A 22,235-nucleotide genomic window follows, 5' to 3' on the forward strand; every position below is an offset into this window, starting at 1 on the left:
CCCAACAAAATCCCAGAACAAGGTGTGGCTGTTTGAAGATGAGGGTACTCCTGTGACTCCGAAAGTCAAGGTCAGTGAAGAAAAGGATGATTGCAGTATGCTTCACTAAACAGGATATCCTGACTTGGGTTGTGCTAGAAACACAAAGGACAGTTATAGTACTGTGAAGTGGTACAGTGAGACTTGTCTGCCTTCAGATCATCCACGCGCGCAAGCAGCTCCGTCCAAGGTCACGGCTCAACACTTGGCTCTTGCATCACAACAATGCTCCAGCACATCATGCTAATGTAACAATGGATTTTCTTGCCAAATCAGGGTTGACTGTGCTTGATCACCCTCCATACAGTCCCATGTGACTGCAACCAACGAGGAGCTTCTGGCAGCATGGGATCAAGAGTGTGAAAATGTAATCAAAAAGTCGCAGAGTTGGTTCAGTGAATGGTTTTGACGTATGGAGAAGTGTACTGAGTGTGGTGGAAACTATTTTGAAAAAGACTAAAGCGTTCACTCACATTGCAAAACTTTCCTAGTGCCCTTTGTATGTAAGTTACTGTTGATTTCCAAAATCAAAATATTTCTACTAACACACCAAAAACAAAATAAAACTTCAATTCTCACACACACGCCTACAGCAATCACGTCACTCACAAACACACACATGCATCTGTACATTCCAGAGTAGTCGATACCTCCGCGAGAGTACCTGATGAACATAAAACAAGAAAAACCCACATAACTCCTCGGACATAGAGAGGCCCACGTGAGATGAAATACAAGGGTTGCAAGCAGGGGTAAACCTACTAGTAAATTTCTGAATACCGGAACTTTTGATTATATATCATAACAGACCACAAGAATGGGGCTCATGCCAATGTTATGGAAGAAAAAAAAGAGCTGCATTCATTTATTTCTATGTTTACCATTGATAAGAACAAATATTAACATTTATTTCTGTGAACTAGATTCTCAGTGACTCAATTCTGTTGCCATTTGCCTGCATGTTCTGATACCAGTTCACCACTGGTTGCAAGCCTTTGAAAGCAGTACTAGAAAACAAGTGAGTGCAGTGCCGGTATTTCCTGGTGACGTTACCAACAAGTGACAAATGAGAACTGGTTACTGGTGAATAAATTGTACATCATCTCATAACTATGTTTTTGATATACATTGTGTGACATCTTGCAAACATGACTGTGTTACTAAACTGCCCATAAGCCATATATGTATTTAAATTGCACATTCATATTCAATTCACATTGCAGTTCCATTTTCCTTTTAAGCAGCTCGTTTAACACAATTTGAACATGCAATGATTCTGCAACGAAACTTTAAAATCCAATTTTTATACTGAGCGTAAAGGATACGATGATTATGCAGTGAAATACAGTAGGACAGAAGTAACAGTTTGTCAATAAATTCTAACAAAACTCGCACTATAATATTTGGTACCAAAAGGAACTTTAATTCGTTAAAAAGTGCATATGTACCTCACCTAACCTAACCTAACACCATGGCACTACAGCCCTAAAGGGCCTTGGCCTACCAGGCGACCGCTGCTCAGCCCGAAATCCTGCATATTATGAGGTGTCGTGTGGTCAGCACAACAAATCCTCTTGGCCACTATTCTTGGCTTTCTAGACCGGGACCGCTATCTCTACGTCAGATAGCTCCTCAATTCTAATCACGTAGGTTGAGCGGACCTTGAACCAGCCCTCAGATACAGGCAAAAATCTCTGACCTGGCCAGTAATCTAACCCGGGGCTTTCAGGTAAGAGGCAGGCACACTACCCCTACACTACGGGGCCGACTATGTACCTCACCAATTATGTTAAATAGTACCGTCGTGCCTTACTGCACCTGGTAATAAACTTATGTGTTACAATGACCGAGATGCTAAATTAGCCTGAACAAGTGACAAATGCATCATCATCATCATCATCATCATTCCCCCTTTTCCAGCTGACACAGGGTGGGGGCAAATATGGTTTCTCCTCACTTTATACTCTCTTCTCTGTCATCTGACTTCCTAGTGCTTGTCTTGGCAGTCTTTTTTCTTTCATCCGCTTGAAATGTCCACATCACCTCAATCTGCTCTGTCCCAGTTGGTCATTTACAAACCATTCTGTTCTACCTAATGCCGTCTTCACACAGCTGTAACAGTTAACATGTATTGCTTTTATCATAGTTCCCTGCCAATGTCCTTGTGTGTCAGGCTTTCCCAAACGTTTCATCTGACAATGCTGTCATATGCCTTTTCTAAATAAAAGTAATTAATATATTCTTCCCGTATTTCCAGCTCTTTTTCAAGATCTGTCTCAGAATGAAAATGGGTTCTACTGTTGACCTTCCACTTCTGAATCCAAATTGTTGTTCATGGTACTGATTTTCCACATTTTCTCTAATTCTTTCCCATATCCTTTCCATTAACATGGCAACATGGAAGGGGTCTGCAGGAGCCGATGGGATACCTCCATATATTTTTAAGGCTTGTAGGGAAATATTAATTGAACCTCTCATGATATTATTCAATCTTATCTTAACTAGTTCTACCTTTCCCAAAGAATGGAAATATGTCAAAGTTACACCAATCTATAAATCTGGGAAGAAATAGTTAATAGATAACTAGAGACAAGTTACAGTTCTATCGTCTCCAGCTAAAATATTTTAAGGTATTCTATATGTTCATATTTTTAATCATGTCAAATTAATTATCCCATGCAATCAGCATGGTTTTATGCCAACAAAATCCATAGTAACCAATTTATGTAACTTTGTACAGTATGTATCTAATGAGATTGATAATCGCTCCCAAGTAGATGCTATTTATACCGATTTCCAAAAGGCCTTTGACAAAGTAGATCACGATTGTTTCGTCAGTAAATTAATGGATTATAATTTAGACCAGTCTCTTATGTCTCTTCTGGTTTCATATTGAAGCACAGAAGTCAGCTTGTAAGTTACAGAAACATGTTTTCTTACAATTACATTGCAAAATCTGGAGTACCACAAGGCTTTAATTCGGGTCCTTTGCTGTTTCTGTTGTTTGTAAACGATATTCCTAAAAAAGTTTGGTTCTCAAAGCTATTGTTATTTGCTGACGATATTAAATTATATAAATCAATATCAAGTGTGCATGATTGTTTACAACTGCAAGTTGATTTAAATATCCTGTCTGAATGGAGCGAATTTAACAAATTACCCTTCAATATTAATAAATGCAGGAAGATCACTTTTTCAATGAAAAAAAAAGTGAAGATAAATTTTTACATACTTAATTAATGATGCCCAATCGCAACAAGTAAATGCAATTAATGACTTAGGAGTAATATTAACTAGTGATTTAAGTTTCACTATTCATACTAAAAATGTTGTGAACAAGGTATACAGGAGCCCTGGGTTTATAATGAGACATTCATATAGCCTAAGTAGTAAATCTTTTTTTTTTTTTTCGTTAGTTCAATCAAATCTGGAATACGCCTCTATTATTTGGAATCAATCAACAAAATTACACACAAATTTGATAGAAAGGATCCAGAAAAAGTTCTTGAAATATATATACTTCAGACAAAGTAGAGAATATCCTAAATATTTAACATATCATAAGATGATTGAAATGTTTTTGACAGGCTTGATATCAGAAGAAAATGTCAGTTGATGATGTTTCTCTATAAGCTGGTTAACAATGAAATAGACAGTATTGATTTAAGTTGTCAACTCCTACTGTAATGCATCTAGAACACTGGCAGGTAAATTTAGGAATTTGTTTTTCTTGCCAAACATGTAAATTCACCCCTATACAGAACGATGTCACTATATAATAAATTACATCCTCTGAATATAGATTTATTTCAAAATAAGAAATCCAAATTTTTGAAATCTTGTAAGCATTTATTACTAGCTAGATGAATGATGCCATATTGCCCGTTTTTGTTTTGTTTTTATTCTTCTTTTTATTGTATTCTTTATCTTAATTACTGCTGTTATACTGTAGTTAGGTAACTCTTTATTTCATACTCTATTTTGTGATTATCTTATTTCTTGTATTTTTCTAATTATATTTTATAAGATTAGAAGTTATCAGCAAATATTGTAATTGGGCTAACGCTTGTATATTTGCATAATAATTGGGCTAACGCTTGTATATTTGCATAAAATAAATAAATAAATAAATAAATAAATAAATAAATAAATAAATAAATAAATAAATTCCTTAGTAGTTAGTGCATGTCTTCTTATCTCCTTTCTTGATAATGTTATTATAAACACCTTTCCCCAATACTTGGCACTTTTTTCTCTCTTCATACATACTTGAATATTCTAAGAGCCCATTGGAGAGTCCTAGTGCTACTGCACCCTAGAGCATTTCTATAGCTACTTGATCTATTCCCAAAGCTTTTCCCATCTCTTTTTAACTGCCCATTCCACCTCTGTCTATGTAATGTCTGATTCCTTCTCTGTTACTTCTATTCCTGTTGCCTGGATACCTTCTCCACATCTGGTTTCTCACGTTCAGCATTTCAATGAAATATTCTTTCCATCTCTTCATAATCTCCTCTGGTTTTGCCAGTCTTACTCCTTGTTTATTCTTCACAAATCCTGTGTTCACCATTTCATTCTACAGTTTCTTATGATTCCCAACAATAATTTTTTCATCACAGTGCAAATCTTCCTTTACTTCCAGGTGAATGTTTCCCAACTTTTCTTTGGCTACCACATTTTTGCAAACCCTTTTCGCTTTCATTTTGGGTTTACTCTCTTCAGTCTTTTGTGTTTTCCATCCCTTCTACGATTTCTTCTTTGCCTTTACTTTATCTTCCACTCTATCTTCCCACCATGTTGTCTCTTTCTCTATTACTTTTCATGATGTTATGCCACATATTCTCTCTGCACACCTTACAAATGCACTCTTACAATTATTAATAATGTTACTAGCTTTACGTCCCACTACCTTTTTTATGGTTTTCGGAGATGCCAAGGTGCCACAGGAGTTCTTTTATGTGCCAGTAAATCTACTAACACGAGGCTGACTTATTTGAACACCTTCAAATATCACCGGACTGAGCCAGGATCGAATCTGCCAAGTTGGGGTCAGAAGGCCAGCACCTTTACTTTTTGAGCCACTCAGCCCATTTAAATTATTCCATTCCTGTTCAACATGACTAATATCTATCTATTGGTATCAGTTCTTGTAATTCTTCCCTGAACTCTTCCTGAACCTCCTTTTCCTTCAATCTCCAGACCCTAATCTTTCTTTCTCTTTTTCCTTGTAGTTTTGTGACTTTGCCTGCTTACAATTTTGTTCACTTCTCTATGGTCAGCCCCCAAAGGCTTCCTAACGCATAGCTGTAATATCCCTAAGATCTCTCCGATGTTCTTTTAACACTAACATGTAATCAATCAATGTTTTCATTCCACTGTCTCCCCACCCATACCTGGTTATCTTCTGGCTATTTTTCTTCCCGACCATGTGGTTCCTCTGGCAAAGTCCATTAACATACCCCCTTCTTGATTTTTGTTGCCATATCCATATGGCCTCAGAATCTCTTCTCTTCCCACTAGTGTGTTCAGTTCTCCCATTATAATTACTTCCTTGTCTTCTATGTATTTTTCAACTTCTTCAAGAAACTGTTCTCTAATCTCTCCTTTATTTCCAGTTTGTGGAGTATATACTTAGAACAGATCTCGTGTTCCTGTCTCAAACTGTATCCTTGCTATGATCATTCTGTCATTGATCTTCTTCGCCTCCTCCACATATTCCAGGACATCCTTTTGAATGATCATTCCTACTCCGTTTACTGCTATCTGTCCTCAACCATAACAAAGGCCCTCCCATCTGTTTTCTTTCCCCTGTTCCTCTCCATTTTATTTCACTAAGACCAAGGATGTGTATGTCCTTCTCCTTCATGAACTCTACCAGCTCTTTGGTCTTGTCTGTCAAAGGATGTTGACTGTCCCAAGTCAGATACACTTTGATACTTGTCGCAGCTTCCCCAATACCTCAAGAACTGTGCGTCACCTGCAGCAGGGGATGCCCTAGCATTTTCTGAGGCCGCACCTTATTTTCACTCATTTTTAGGCTATTAGGATGGGCTCGTCTCTCCCAAAGGCATTTTAGAGCTGCTGCCAACAGGTAATGAGGATGCTCCTAACATGAGAACAGACTCTGCTTGATAGGTTCCAGTGTCATTTTCTACACTGAGGGGACCATCACACCACCGACAAGAACTCATCCACCCAAACCCGTTGGTCCTCTTAGGAGGACAAGTTATTTCTTGCTGCCCGACACTCCATGCAGAGTTCCTAGCTGTACGGTCTACTCTATTACCATAGCGGACTGAACCAGCCAGATATGTGAGTGACAAATCATGCCCTCAAAATTCAGAAATCCCTTTTTCTCTCAAAAGCTACTTTACTGTATTTCCAAAATATCTTAAAATACAAGTGGTATAACTCCTAATCTTACCCATTCTAGATTACTGTTGGCACTCTACTTATGGACATATCTCAAAAAAGTAATAAGAGGCTCTGAGTTTCAATGCATGTAGTAGATTTATTATTAAGCTGTGACATGATTCTCACATTTAACCTTATTACAGGGTGTTGTCACGGCTTTGAGTGTATGAGCATTGCAATCACCGCATGGAGTTCTAAATTCAGGTGTACCAAATTATCTTTCGTCAAACTAAATTACCTCTCCTCCTATCATAACCACCATACATGATCTGACTCCTCTGTAATTCTACGCCTCATTCATTCTAACTATTACAACCACTCTTTCACAGACAGTGCCACATCAGTGATTAGTGATTTGCATTCTCGTAGGATATTTTAGATACATTGCCGAAGAAATCATTTGCTGAATACTTCCAGGTACCGGTAACAAGTATGATGAGTGAAGTGTGAATGAGCGTGTCAATGAACATCCATATATATATAAAATAAGAGTTTTGTCTGTACATTGCTCAGAATTTGAAAAGAATGCTGTTTCTGTATCGGTCATGTCCACAGTAACAAAGAAATGCACTTTTTACTTTTCCGTAATTTCTGTCTGTCTGTCTGTCTGTCTGTCTGTATGTATGTATGTATGTATGTACACGCATCACTAGAAAACGGCTAAAGAGAACTTAATGAAAATTGGTATGCAAAGTCGTGGAATAAGTCGCTACAATCTAGGCCATAAATAATTTTATTTACGCTGACAAAAATGGTAGTTTAGGGGAAGGCCTAAAATTTAATTTTCAAATATTTATGTTATTAGTGGTCCTATCGTAATGAAAATTGGTATTCAAAGCCGAGGAATGAGTCGCTACAATCTAAACTATAAATAATTTTACTAATGCTGAGTGAAATGGTAGTTTAGGGGAAGGTCAAGAAATTTAATGTTTGAATATTTATGTCATGAGTGGTCCTATCTCAATGAAAATTGGCATGCGTAGTCGGAGAATGAGCCATTATAATCTAGGTTATGAATCATTCTATTAACACTGAGTGAAATGGTAGTTTAGGGGAAGGCCTAAATTTAATTCTCAAATATTTAAATTATTAGTGGTTGTATCGATAAATACTACATAACCAAAGTTATATAGAATTAAATTTCCAACCATTTATGTCTTATACATTTTTACCGTACCAACTGTGATAAAACAGATATTCATGAAATTGTAATTTTTTTTTGCTAAGTCCATATCAACGCCGAGCCACGAGAAAATGGGTTAACAGAATTTAATGAAAATCGTTATACAGAGTCGGGGAATGAGAAACAACAGTCTCAGCTATAAACAAATTTATTCACCCTGGATGGAATTGCAGTTTAGGGGAAGGCGCCTAAAATGTAATTTTTAAATACCTATGTTATTGGTGCTATCGAAAAGTATTGCATAACAAAAGTTATATTGAATACAATTTCCGATCATTTATGTTTTAATCAGTTTTACCGTACCGACTATGGTCAGAGTAGTATTTCAGAGTCGGAAGAAAACTAAATGTGAAGACCTACAATATCAAAAGCGCATAGCATTGTTCAACAGTGACATTACATTGACCATTGTTTGATGTGATGTTCTTTGTCTCTTATGCTGCCTCTCAACTCCAATAGATGGGATTACTGCTGCGTACCGAGTATAACAGCCTGACTGAATATTAGCGGAAAATAGCTGGGGAGATAGAAAACTTTCTTCTTTAGCATGCCATTCCTCTGGTTCATACACTTTCTGATACAACTGGTACGTAATACACAGGTTCATCATAGTATTCCAGCTATGCGATCCCTAATCTGACGCGCTGTTTTGAATGAGCAGCATGCATACTTAAGGCAGAGGCCCACTTAGTAGTAGTAGTAGTAGTAGTAGTAGTAGTAGTAGTAGTAGTAGTATGGCCTGGTATAGAATAACAATTTAGGCCTATTCCAAATTATAGCATCACAATTCACTAAATAACTCAAAATTCGACCCTGAAAAGAGCCGTTTCTTGATTAAAGCTTCTTCCTCTTTACTTTTATTAAATTCTACATTCATTTTATTCCAAATTAGCAGTGATGAGTGGGTTTCTCCCCTTGCTTGGAGGAAAAATTTGTCTCCACGTCAGATTTTTCCGCCGCCAGTGTAGTGAATTAAGATTTTCCGACTCATTGGGCACTCGTAGGAAAAAGATTAGTAGAAGGGCATAGTTTATGCCATGGGAGTCTCCACTATTCGACCCCCTCCCTGCCAAAAAAAAAAAAAAAAAAGACGAAGGGTGGTCACGAATCACAGCTATCTGTGGCTTTGATCATTCCAGCTCTGGAACTTTGGACTGTTAGATCGGCACCGTAGTCCTGTTCGTTCAAAGTGAGAAAATGTGCGGTTTTTCATTTGATCGAGTATTTTATATGATATCATTGCTTTTAATCGCTACTTTCCTACCGACGTTTTTGTAATGACCTATGTTGACTTCAGTTAGGAAAACCTCATTGCTTTTAATCGCTACTTTCCTACCAACTTTTTGTAATGACCTATGTTGACTTCAGTTAGGAAAACCACAAGGTCAGTCTCTCTGAGAATCCAATCCCATAGCGCAGCATGGGTACATCAGCTAGTATTTTCCTAAAAAAATGTATTTGCTAGCTGTATGTTTTTACCATATTTCTTTCGTTCATTATTACTATTGTTAGTTTTATAATTGTTATCATTTGTATTGTCATATTATACATTTTATTATTATTATTATTATTATTATTATTATTATTATTACTATCTTCATATTTGTTATTAGTACTACTATAATATTGATTTTTTCATGGTTTGTTGTAATTTTTACTATTTTTCTTACATAACTTTATAATTTTAATGTTGTGTGGAGTGTGAGAGAGGGCCTTGAGCCCCAACTTCACCACGAATAAAGACGAATTACTTACTGAACTTACTTTACTTACTATTGCTATAAGGTATGTTCATGGAGTATATGGTACTGAAAACCATCTTAACAATGTAGTCGAAATCTTATGAACCACCATTTTTCGCCAGGACAATGGCCAGGAATGAATTTATAGAAATCATCCGCTACACTTGTTTTGATGAAAAATTCACCTGTTTGCAGCATCTCCGAACAGACTGCTTTGCAGCAGCATCACCAATCTGGAAACCTTTTCTTGTAAACCAACAACAAACAAAAGAACCCTCGGCTAGTTTGGTTCGTGCAGCTCGCTCTGACTCATCCCGATCTTCCCCGACAATACAAGATCAAGGACAAGCATATGCTAGTCTGGCTGTCAAGCTGTCATTAACACATACTGTAAGTAGCTGCAGTCAGGCTCATCAACTGAGGTTATTCTGTTGATCAACTTAACCATAATAGGTAGGCTATTTATTTGATCCTGTATTGATTTGTCTGAATCTATTAAAGAAATCTATTTCAAACAGTTTATGTTGGGTCCACCTTGTCAATACACTTTTAATGATTGATTTATTTATTTTATCATACATGTTTCAAGAAAAATATTCATTCCCTTCATCAGTGATGTCACTGACATCACTATTTTAAACAGTTTACTTTAATAGATTAAGGTTATTCTTTAGTTAATGCTGGAAACGCAATGCAACTAAAAAAGGAAAGTAAAGCGACAAAATGTTAAGCATGGAGTTAAATGGAACTATTTACGATTCCCAAGCTGTAAACCATATTTTCGAGAAATATACTGTTCCAATAAGCGTACGTACAGAGGACAGAGGATGTGTGTAAGCCAATCAATTATATTTTTTGAGTGACGATATTGCTGGCTTCCTATTCTCTTGTGCACCGTGATAACTAGTATTATCGAATACTATTGACGCAAGTTCAGTAGCAGTTACCATTCCAGCCAGGATGAAAAATTGGTGAAGTTCATGTCATCATGGTAGTCCCCTGTGTTTTGCTTTGATATGAATATCAATAAGGCATTCTTTACAAAGCCTTCCTCTCCCCCGGCACGCATTACAATAATGTGAGGACATTTCCCTATAGCTTGTAATTTTTCCAGCTCTGTATCAAATTGCCAGAATGATGGGACAGAGCGAGTAGAATGAAGGAATGTCTCATCTAAATACACTATTTTCCGACCATTCTCTCTGTACTGACAAATTTTTCTGAGGTACCTTCCCCTTCATGACACAATAGATTTTTGCTATCAACAACTTTCGAGTATTACAGCACCTAGTCCACCGGAACACCATCTCTTTCAATAATCTTTGAAGATACTCTCAGCTACAATCAAGTATATTTTCTGATTTTAACACACTACTCAGTTTCTTCAATGTAGGTACAGTTTCTTTTTCTTTTTTTTGTTACTGTTTCATTTTCATCACGATCGTAAACTATGCCCGAGCCATAACTACATTCAAATGACACTATCACTAGAATAACATGCTAATAATAATGATATTGGATTTACGTCCCACTAACTACTTTTACGGTTTTCGGAGACGTAGGCAAGCAGCTACGTTATAGACTATTTCCCAGGCTTGTCCACTTGATGCCTGCCCAGATTTGCTACCAGACTTCGAAGTAGGATCGAACCTGCCAAGTTGGGGTCAGAAGGCCAGTGCCTCAACTTTATGAGCCACTCAGTCTGGTAGAATAACATGCTACACATCACTATAGACATAAAATCATTTACCAATGCAGTACACGCTATGCAAGAAAGGATTACAGAATTACAACTAAAGAAAGAAAATTTGTATAAAACAGACAAAACAACAAGAGCACAAAAACTGATACAGAAGAGACAACAAAACTCTTGTCACCGTGCCTTAACAACATTGTGTACAGTACGGTGGTCAGACTGCATGTGACCCCTTCACCACTCCTCTATGATGTCACTCATCCACTCTGAGAGAATGCGCGGAGAAGTGAGCTTTGCGCAGCTTCTTTTGATCATTGCAGGGTAATAGAGAACTGCATTTTGTGCTATAAACCAACAGAGAACATTACAGTAGATAAACAACTATTTCCCTGTAAAGTTCATGATCGTTTCACTCAGCATATACTGGAACTAAATTTCGGCTTGCTGCTAATGAAAAACCAAATACAGTAGAAGTCTGTTATAACGAGAATTCACAACGGAAGAAATTTTACTTGCTATAGCGAAAATGAAATGAAATGGCGTATGGCTTTGAGTGCCGGGAGTGTCCGAGGACATGTTCGGCTCGCCAGGTGCAGGTCTTTTGATTTGAAATCCGCAGGCGACCTGCGTGCCGTGATGAGGATGAAAGGATGATGAAAACAACACATACACCCAGCCCCCGTACCAGAGAAATTAACCAATGATGGTTAAAATTCCTGACCCTGCCGGGAATCGAACCCGGGACCCCTGTGACCAAAGGCCAGTACACTAACCATTTAGCCATGGAGCCGGACGCTATAGCGAAATGTCGTTGGTATTATAGCTCATCGCGTCACAAATTTTCACTATTAAGTTTTTTGCTTAGTACGATCACATTTTTCCCGGCCCTGAAAACGTTCTTTGTCATCCATTGTGAAAGGAATGTGATTTCCAACGCAGATTAGCGCCCTTGCCACAGGAGGCAGGCCAGGGAATGTTGTGCGAAAACGGGAAACAGCCTTGGATTCCTGAACATCAGAGAGAAAATTACACCTCAGGGAAGCAAGCCATTAGCCTCAGGAAAGGTCAATTTTGTTCTCCGATTTTCACTGATATTGCTGTACAACCTAGTAAGCCTTTTTGTGCTCGTAGTTCACAATTCCATTCAGAAGTTAGACATTTATTCTGTGTTGAGTGATACAGTGAAGTGTAGCGATCATTTGCTGTGTGCTAGATTACCTACGGGATGAGGAACATACTCATAACCGTGGTGCACGTTTGTCTTGTGGTAGCCTAGTTATGGATACTGAAAAAGTCAAGAAATCCCTTACTAATGAAGACAAAAAAAAGGAAGGGGACAGGCATCCGCATCTTTCAATGGTTCCACATATGTTGAAACTCACACAGTCGAGTTTCTACTCAAGTCAATCACTGACGCATTCAAGATGACGGTCAAAGTCATTCTCCTGTGTCGGTGCGATGTAAAGCAACTTGTAAAAAATAAGTCATTCTCTCGCACACGCCTGAGTTTAACCTCCTAATAATATAAGGCTTCAGCTATTTGTTTTAGAAAGTGTGTGATCTGCAATAATGTGTTGAAACTTTTATGGGTTCCAGTGCAAATGTTTTTATATTTGTTGTCTGGTGTTTTACACACCTTTTAATACACTGTTATTTAATAAGCCCCAGCGGAAGAGGTTTAGCGAATTTGCTCTCTCGTCTCTTACACGCCTTTTAATATTTTCATCTCATCTTTAGAAACGGTAGATAGCCTATATCTTTCACCATACTCGAACATACTGTACATTATGTAAAATGCACACATGTTGTTGAGTCATCAGTGCATAGACTGGTCTGATACAGCCCTCCATGCCACCCTATCCTGTACTAACCTTTTCATTTCTACGTAACTACTACATCCTATATCTGCTCTAATCCGCTTGTCATATCCGTACCTTGGTCTACCCCTACCGTTGTTACCACCTACACTTCCCTTAAAAACCAAATGTGGGAACCAGGCGAGTTGGCCATGCGGTTAGGAACGTGCAGCTGTGAGCTCGCACCCTGGAGATAGTGGGTTCGAACCCCACTGTCGGCAGCCCTGAAAATGGTTTTCCGTGGTTTCGCATTTTCACACCAGGCAAATGCTGGGGCTGTACATTAATTAAGGCCACAGCCACTTCCTTCCCATTCCTAGGCCTTTCCTGCCCATCGTCGCCATAAGACCTGTCTGTGTCGGTGCGACGTAAAAAAAAATATGTACAAGACCTGGGTGTCTTAAGATGTGCCCTATTATTCCATTTCTTCTTCTGGTCAAATATAGCCACATCGATCTCCTCTCACCAATTCTATTTAGTATCTCTTCATTCGTGATTCAATCTACCCATCTCACCTTTAGCATTCTTCTGTAACACCATATTTCAAAGCTTCTATTCTCTTTCTTTCTGAACTAGTTATCGTCCATGTTTCACTTCCATACAGTGCCAAGCTCCAGATGAAGGTCTTCAAAAACAACTTTCTAATTCTTATATCAATGCTTGATGTGGCGAGTTGACCATGTGGTTAGGAGCGCGCAGCTGTGAGCTCGCAACCTGGAGATAGTGGGTTCGAACCTCACTGTCGGCAGCCCTGAAAATGGTTTTCCATGGTTTCGCATTTTCACACCAGGCAAATGCTGGCGCTGTACATTAATTAAGGCCACGGCCGCTTCCTTCCCATTCCTAGGCCTTTCCTCTCCCATCATCGCCATAAGACCTATCTGTGTTGGTGCGACGTAAAGTAAATAGCAAAAAAAAGTTTGAGGTGAACTAATTTCTTTTCTTAAGAAAGGCCTTCCTTGCTTGTGCTAGTTTGCATTTTATGACGTCCTTACTTCTGCAATCATTAGTTATTTTACTACCCAAGTAACAATAGTCATCTACTTCCTTTGACTTTATTTCATAATCTAATATTTCTTGCATCACCTGACCTTGTTCGAGCGCACTCCATTACTTTTGTTCTGGACTTATTTATTTACATCTTGTATTCCTTCCGCAAGACACTGTCCATACCATTCAGCAATTTCTCCAGATCTTTTGCAGAGTCAGACTTACTGTATTTCACAAAAGACTGGAAATCCTAATTTTAAAGGAACTATTCCCTTAAGTCAACTTTAGCAATTGAAATATTCTTTATATGAAAGGAAATTTGCCTATTATTTTACTAGCGTCTGAAAAATAAAATGAACTGAAATAAATGTTTTCAAATATTGAATAATTATCTAGATATGTACAAAAATGTTACACTCTTAACATTATATGTAAAATACAATTACTAAGAATATTTAAAACTGGAATGAATGTTGATGTGTACAATCAAGAAAGGATTGTCAGCCCACCTTGGGCATATTATGAGGAATGAAAAGTACTTATATTCATCATGCATGGTAAAACTGATGGACATAGGGGTCGTGGTCGAAGGAAGCACTCTTCGCTGAGGAATTTACGGGATTGGACATGACTAGATTCCATTAGGCTAATGAGGACAGCCGAACATCATACAGACTTCGCTGTGATTGTAGCCAACCTTCAGTAATGGAGAAGGCACTACAAGAAGATGTCAAATGAAACAAATTATAACCATATATGAATCACAATTCGCCAATATTTTTCATCCTTTTCTTCAGGATATCAGTCTTTTTTCCTTTTTTTTAACATATCTTTCCAGTCATTTCCAAATGCCTATGAATTCAGTAATTTCTTTCGGGTTATCATGTTTGATTTATTGACGGCAAGCTTTCAACAACTCTATAAAGAAAGGTCCACTGGACATCAGTTTCCAAAAACAAAACTCGGTCGATGGTAACCTACCTCTACATATTTCAATTCACTGATCCATAGGATTTTCCTGATGTGCATAGGCCAGAGGTTCCTACGTGCTATTAAATCTTGCATATCTTTGTAAATTTTGCAAAATGGCATATTTCTTGTTTGTTTGTTTGTTTGTTTGTTTCTTTATTTCTGTACAGCACTACCATGATTGGGAAACAACAAATAACTTCATATGATAGTCTACATCTTATAGACAACGAATTTCACAAAAGATTCCACATTTTCACAAGACAAGACAAGGCTTCATAAAGTGCAACTAAAAGAATTAGTGTTTTATTTCTTATTTTCTTCAGTCTGCCGAAACTAATTTAGAATCAATAAATTTATAAACTACTGTACCTGGAAAAGGAAACATATGATAACAGAATTATACCTACAAAAGAAACAATTAAAATAGAATGACATGTTTCGTTCTTGAAAGATTATCATCAGATTCCATCAAATCACATGCAAAAATATTTAGAAATGTATTAATATTTATGCTTGTTACTGTTTAAATCCTTAACCCATTTGCATCATTTGAAGACCTGTGGTTGCGCATGGTGTTTTGGCGCATGAATCAAATTATGTGCTCAGCTCGCAAGGATACAATATCTCACTTATCTCTGTATTACATATTCCCTTTGCAATATTTGTAGTACACACTGTTAGGGACCTGGGTCATGCACTGTTGGTAAAAAAGGCATTGTGTATTCCTGTGCAAAACTGAGATTGTTATTCAGTAATTATGCATGCAGTAATGATAAGAGTTTGAAAGTGCTTGTGAACAGTGTTTTAGTTAGTGATTCTGGCAGTAATGACTTTTCTGAGAATGAATCGAGAGTGCGAGGGTAGTGAAAGCGACAGTACAAGTTACTCCAATGCGGAGAGGACTGAAGTGAGAGTGAAAGTGTCGTGCCAAGTCCTTCCAAAGACGTGCAGCCTATGAAGCAAAAGAACCGCAGTAATTGGAAATGAGAAAATAAAGACAATAATCATCATTTATAACCTTTTTGTAGACACAGAGGCGTTTCAGAAATACGAAAAGTACGAGTCAGACGCATCATCCGAAATTGTGATCATTTTAGAGTACCTGCATCTGTCCTTTTTAATAATTTTAAATGAAACCCTTTCCACAACCAGCAGTCATTCAAGGAATGAAGTATGCATACCTACCAACCCTTCTGATTTACACAGAAACTTTCCGTTTTTAACTCGTCTTCTGATTTTCAGATTTATTTTACTTCTTCCTATTTTTCACCGGTATAACCTCCAGTGCCGGCCCCGTGGTGTAGGAGTAGCATGCCTGCCTCTTACCCGGAGGCCCCGAGTTCAATTCCCGGCCAGGTCAGGGATTATTACCTGCATCTGAGAGCTGATTCGCGGTCCACTCAGCCTACATGATTACAATTGAGGAGCTATCTGACGGTGAGATGGCGGCCCCGGTCTAGAAAGCCAAGAATAATGGCAGAGAGAATCAGTTGTGCTGATCACACGACACCTCATAATCTGCAGGCCTTCGGGCTGAGCAGCTGTCGCTTGGTAGGCCATGGCCCTTCGGGGCGTTTGCGCCATGGGGTTTGATTTTATAACCTCCAGTATGGTCAATACTCTTCCCCTAGGATAAAGGATAATTTCTTATGTGCTTATGTACATTATGCAACCTCATTTTCAAGAGTATTTATGTTATGCTTTATTTCGCAAGTGTTTCGTCCATCGCCTTCATGTATCGTGTTTCCCGCTCACCACAGCAGTGGGTGTGCTTTTGTACAGCTGGAGATTCGGGAGGACGGAAATCATCCTCCAAGCACGAGAGGCTAGCGCATGCTAGCGACTCAGTTAATCGGAACAAAAGAATGAGCTCATTATTGTGTGGTTCGCACACTGTTAACATAGTTTCTGTGCGTAGTTTTGTTGGTGGTGTAGGCTCGTGTTTTTTCTTGTGTTTCTGTCTCTCTCCCCCCCCCCCCCCCTCGGTCAAAGTCATATATTAATAATGTATGGGGCATATTGAATTGTTTTGTATGTGGTAGTTTCACGTATTTCAGTGCATAATTTTAATGAGTTGAGTGTATTTTAGGGAGTTGTGTTGGTGACAGTTTCTGGTATTTTCTGTTCTTGTTATGGCCAAAAAATATAACAAATGTTATGTCCAAGTGTTCAGAGATACCTATAAATTTCCTTTCATTTTACCGTCTAATAAAGGAAACTATAAAGCATTTTGTTGCATGTATCGGTGTGACATAAATGTGTATTATTATTCGTATGTGTCATAAATGAGAATGATTAGGTACATTTTCTTGTAACCATTTTTATGTTTTCTTAGTTTAAGATTTTGAATTTAATGGTCAATTCGCTTTGTAACTGTAGATATGCATGCCTTTTATCTTGATCTTTCTTCACCTAGACCGTGGTGCAATATATATGATGAAATCCAAGAATTAAACATCTTCCTATTTTTCATTTCTAAAAGTTGGCATGATTTTTTCGCATTAATTTTTGAATGATTTTGCGAGAAGGATACTAATTTTCGCGTTATTTCACGAAATAGATATTGCCGCACTGCTTTAATTTCGATTTAATGACATTTAAAAATTAATCATTAAAGGTTTAATTACTATCACTGATCGTTGATTGTGGAGGTTTAATTGATAGACTGTACATACCTGGTACATACTTTTGAAGCCATTTCCAGACTGCAGGGTCGTCTACCTTCTCCAGCGGGATGTAGTCTTTGAGTAGCATCGCTGTTGTTTCGTGAATAAATTCTATTTTTCTCACTCTTAGCTTTCTTTTGCATATCTAATGAGAGTTCTATTAGTGCCTACCCTTTCACTGTTGGAGTGCTAAATTTACGTTCTGAATGTTCCTTATTTTTAAAACAATGTTTTGAGACAGTATCTTCGTTCTTCCACTCGATACGAACATTACAAAATTTACACATTAAAATATTGCTTTCCGAAACGTATAAACCTTCACTCGCAAACTGTTTAGCTCTGCTGTGCACTGTAACCCTTGTCGAGCGACCCATCTTCACTACTGTCTGCGATCACTTTCTTAATTTTACCTGACCATGAAGTCGAAATACACCAGTCAGTTGTGCTGCTTGTAGACGTCATTAGGGATTCCAGGATTGGAGTCTTACCTAAGCAGCGGACGGAAGCAGACGTTCGGAGCTGACAGTGCCGGTAGAGCGGAAGCGCAGTGTGTGCAGTGAGTGGGAAGAAAGACGGGAGGGAAGAGGAAGATGATTGGTGTCGACCAATATCGGGTGGTTATTGGAAGATGGCAGGGAAGATGGAAGATGGAAACAGCCTGGAGTGAAGGAGGTAAAGTAGAAACGAGAATGATGGGTGAGATAATACAGGTGGCAGCGGTGATTATGGTACTGTTAATTATAGGGGGTGTGGAAACAAATCCCGGTCCGACTCACAGTGGCAACATGAACTGGGAAGACGTGGAAGTCATAAGAAAAGTGGTCAAAGAAGTTGTAGAAGAAGTTTGCCCATTTGAATAGATTTAAAATGTGATCAAGGAACAAGTGAAAGAACTTGAAAATATAAGGCGATGGATACAGGGAAAAACGGAGGAAACAATGACCAAAGTGGAAACTAACGAGAGAGAAATTACATCACTCAAGATGAAAATAAGGAAGATGGAGGAAGAGATGGTAAAGTTGAAGTCAGCAGTAGAAGATGGTAACCAAGAACGCAGGAATAAATGCTTATTCATATGTGGGGTGCCAGAAGAAAAAGGTGAGGACAAAGTGCTGACTATATACAAAGTGGTGGAAGTCATCCAAAAAATGATGAAAATCAATTTTAGCGAAGCTGATATTGACGATGTGGGAAGGATAGGTAAAGCACGGGGTAACAGACCGATAAAAATGAAGTTGTTTTCCACCCTGATGGCGGAAATAGTGATAAGAGGAGCGGATAATATACAGGGAGCAAAAATTTGGATTAAAAGAGATATGGGAAGAGATGGGATCAAGAATATAAACACCCTGAAAAGACATTTGGTCCGGGCTCGATTGCAAGGGTTAAGAGCCTACATCAACGGTCAATTATTAGTGGTAACCAATGGTCTATGGACCAAATATTGGACAGTAACGAAATTACGTGAAATGGAGCAGAATGAGAAGGAAGTGGTAATGGGGAAGAGGGTGGAAGAAATGCGAACTACAGATAGTATAGTTGGTGAAGACGGGCATGGAAACAAAGGAAAAACCAAGGAAAATAGGGCATTAGAAAAGAGCTCGCAAAGAGAAGGAGACATCACGATAGAGGAGATCTTGCAGGTTATCGGTGAAGAGATGAGGAGGGAGTCCAAGACGAGGATTGAAGAGATGAGGAGGGAGTCCAAGACGAGGATTGAAGAGATGAGGTCGGAGTTCAGTGCCAGAGACGAAAGGAAGAAACATGGAGTGAACGGGGGGGAAGGAACCACAAGACGTGACGAGTGCACATAAACGGAGTGAAAGGGAGAAGACAGAAGCACGAGGTGGCTTGGCAAAAGGGAGGAGCTTGAGCCTGAAAGAAAGGTGGGAGGAGACGAGTAACCTGGACGTAGGTGTAATGACAAGAAGTAAAAAAACAAGCAGTAGTAGCAAGTAAATTGTTTAAGCCAAAGGGAATAGTGGAGGATGTGTGTTATTTGCAGTTGAAATAAGAGTGAACAAGTATTAAATTAGCAGGAGGTGAACTGTGTGTGGATAAAAGTAAATAAGTGTAGCGAGGCAGTGGAATTCAAGAACGGACAATAGTAATGAAACGTAAGGAGAAAAAGTGCACAGCGACACGGCAGTGGAGGTAACAATGAAACGGGAGGAGAAAGAGTGCTCAAGGACACGGCAATGGAGGTAACAAGATAGCTGGGTTTGCAATGTAAGTAGAAATACAGGAAGGTCAGTGTTCAGAAAAGATTGTGCTGAGTAACGTATCAGGCCGGAAGAGTCATGCCGCGTGTTTAAAGAACAGACACCGTCTGCTTACACTATTGCATCCTACATAGCAATATGTTATTGTTTAATATCTATATACAGCAATGCGTTATTGTTTTAGTTTCTGATTATTATACTCCCAGACTACATTTTTGCCACGGCCATCAGACTATCAATAAGGGCTGATCTTGGGTCAGGCGGCAGTGTTTATTCTGCCTATTGCCCTTTTTTTCCCTATGATTATTATTATTATTATTATTATTATTATTATTATTATTATTTGTTTTTGTTCATGTGTCTGTTTGTTTATCAGGTGACAGTATTTTCCTTTTCCTTTTGTGAGCTGGTTTAGGTATGATTTGTTATTTTTTCTCCACATAAATGGATGATATACATATTATGTAGATCTGGAGAAAGAATAAAGAATATGATGATGATGATGATGATTATTCCAGGATTGCACAATGCCGTGAGGAGACAGGCTGGGGTGGATTACCAGCCACCACAAGAACAACATTCCAAACATTTCGTTTGGTAAGAAACCTGGAGCCAACCCCTTTTCTTTGATGCCATGTCTTAAAGAGATTTTCCAGAACATTAATCTGTTGATGAATCTTTTTTCGGTCTTCCTTTTCTTTTCATACATAATCTTGGAATAAAATGTCAAGTTCGTTATTCACTACAGATTTCGTTGTAATATCGCGCTTATCGCGAAATAATTGAATTTCGCTTTAAAATGGCCTTATCGCTTTAATTTGCGAACATAATATCCATATTTTCTTAAGCAGAAACATATGACTCGTAAAGATATCGCAAAATCGCTTCAAAATATTTTTTGTCGTGTTTATCGTTAATGCGAAAAAATCATGCCTCTAGTCATATCCTTCAACGACGAATGCAAAATTTGGATGAATTACCTTCGTAAGATAGTATTTTATATACGTTTTTTGTGACAGGTGCACTCAAACTACTGGCAGGCAAATTAAATCTGATTCCAAAGTCGATAATGTGGCCGTTTATTGAAAATTGAATGAGTTAAAAACTTGAAATTTGAAACTTATATTAATAAAGTCCTCACTTCTCTCCAGGTTAGTAAAGAATGCAAGTTGTTGTAATACCGGTACTCTGTCACTGGCATGACTCCAGCAGGCTAGTTAGTCCGTTCACCTTCTGCCACACCACGCCAAATTTAAATGCCAAATTAAAACAGTATATTTCTATCGTGGAAGATTTGTTCTCTGTATAGGTTATTAATACCTGTATATTTAATATGTTTCATATTTATGCACTTTTATTATCATTATGTACTTAATTTTGTAAATATTTGCTACATAGTAAGAAAAAGATAAAACTCAAACTCCAGATTCTCTCTAGATAAATTATGAAGCTTTCGTAATATTGATATAGATAATTTTAATACCAGGAATGGTACTAAGGGACACAGAAGAGTTGGAAACATTATTATAGTGAGTTCATAGCTCAGGGTACTTTATACAAACAAACAAAAAATCTGATGGCCCACAGTTAACAAGTAAGGAGAAGCAATATGTAACTAACATTTAAAGAACAACAAAGATATCAAAAGACAAAAATAAATTGTTTTTAATTGTTTAATACCTTGATAGTGTGGCTGAAAATCACCAAGTGTTCACGTTGTCCATATTCATGCCTTAAGAAGGACAGGAAGTTGCATGGATACATGCCATACAAACGGTGAAACAAGACATACAGGCTAATTTGTAGATGGAGTAAATGTTCCTCAGGAAGTTTTGTAGGATTGTTGGTGTTCCATGCAGCCAGACGACTAGAAAATAAAAATATTACAAGCTTGAAAAATCAGAATAAACTTGAATTTCTTCTAATGCTGATCAATACAAAAATTATATTTTTAAAATAATCTGTAATATGTCAAGGCCCTCACCTAAAGATTTCAAAGATGTCTTGTAGAAAGGGTCCGATTAAAGTAGGAATCATTGGAAGCAGTACTATAATAACCAAAAGTGCACTCATCAAGCAGAGAATTTCAGTTTCAGTCTGTAAGAAAATAAAAAATAAATCATAATTATTTGTTTTACAAATAATACTTCAAAAATATATTCATTCAAGATGATAAGTAACTGCAACTTACTCTACTTGAAGACGAGCACATGTTCAACCTCAATATAAAATATTTCATTACATAATATGAAAAACCATATGTTACAAACAAGTACTTAAAAATATATTTAAAAAATTACCACTTGTTTCCTACAGGGTCTTTGTTAAATGAATTGCTCTTGTACCAATCTATGAACACAATCATAGTGAAGACTAACGCATGCCCTTAAAACGGTAGAATGCCAGTAATTCAAACCCCAGAAGTTTGAGATTCAATGTAATTCAAGCTGGTCTA

The 22,235-nt window shown here is 37.8% G+C and overlaps 1 protein-coding gene across 3 annotated transcripts in view; it reads right to left on the minus strand.

The window, feature by feature from the left end:
* The window catches only part of Tsc1 (tuberous sclerosis 1 protein hamartin), a 442,531-nt gene that overhangs the window by 243,370 nt on the left and 176,926 nt on the right, over nucleotides 1-22,235 (minus strand). For all 3 annotated transcript variants that reach the window (XM_067135484.2, XM_067135485.2, XM_067135482.2), the window contains 2 exons: nucleotides 21,765-21,877; nucleotides 21,461-21,647 (listed from right to left, as the gene is read on the minus strand). In XM_067135484.2, the coding sequence (XP_066991585.2) occupies nucleotides 21,461-21,647; nucleotides 21,765-21,877 (300 nt within the window). The remainder of the gene's footprint in view (nucleotides 1-21,460; nucleotides 21,648-21,764; nucleotides 21,878-22,235) is intronic.

Source organism: Anabrus simplex, chromosome 1, assembly GCF_040414725.1.
Source record: "Anabrus simplex isolate iqAnaSimp1 chromosome 1, ASM4041472v1, whole genome shotgun sequence".
Taxonomy (NCBI): Eukaryota; Metazoa; Arthropoda; class Insecta; order Orthoptera; family Tettigoniidae; genus Anabrus; species Anabrus simplex.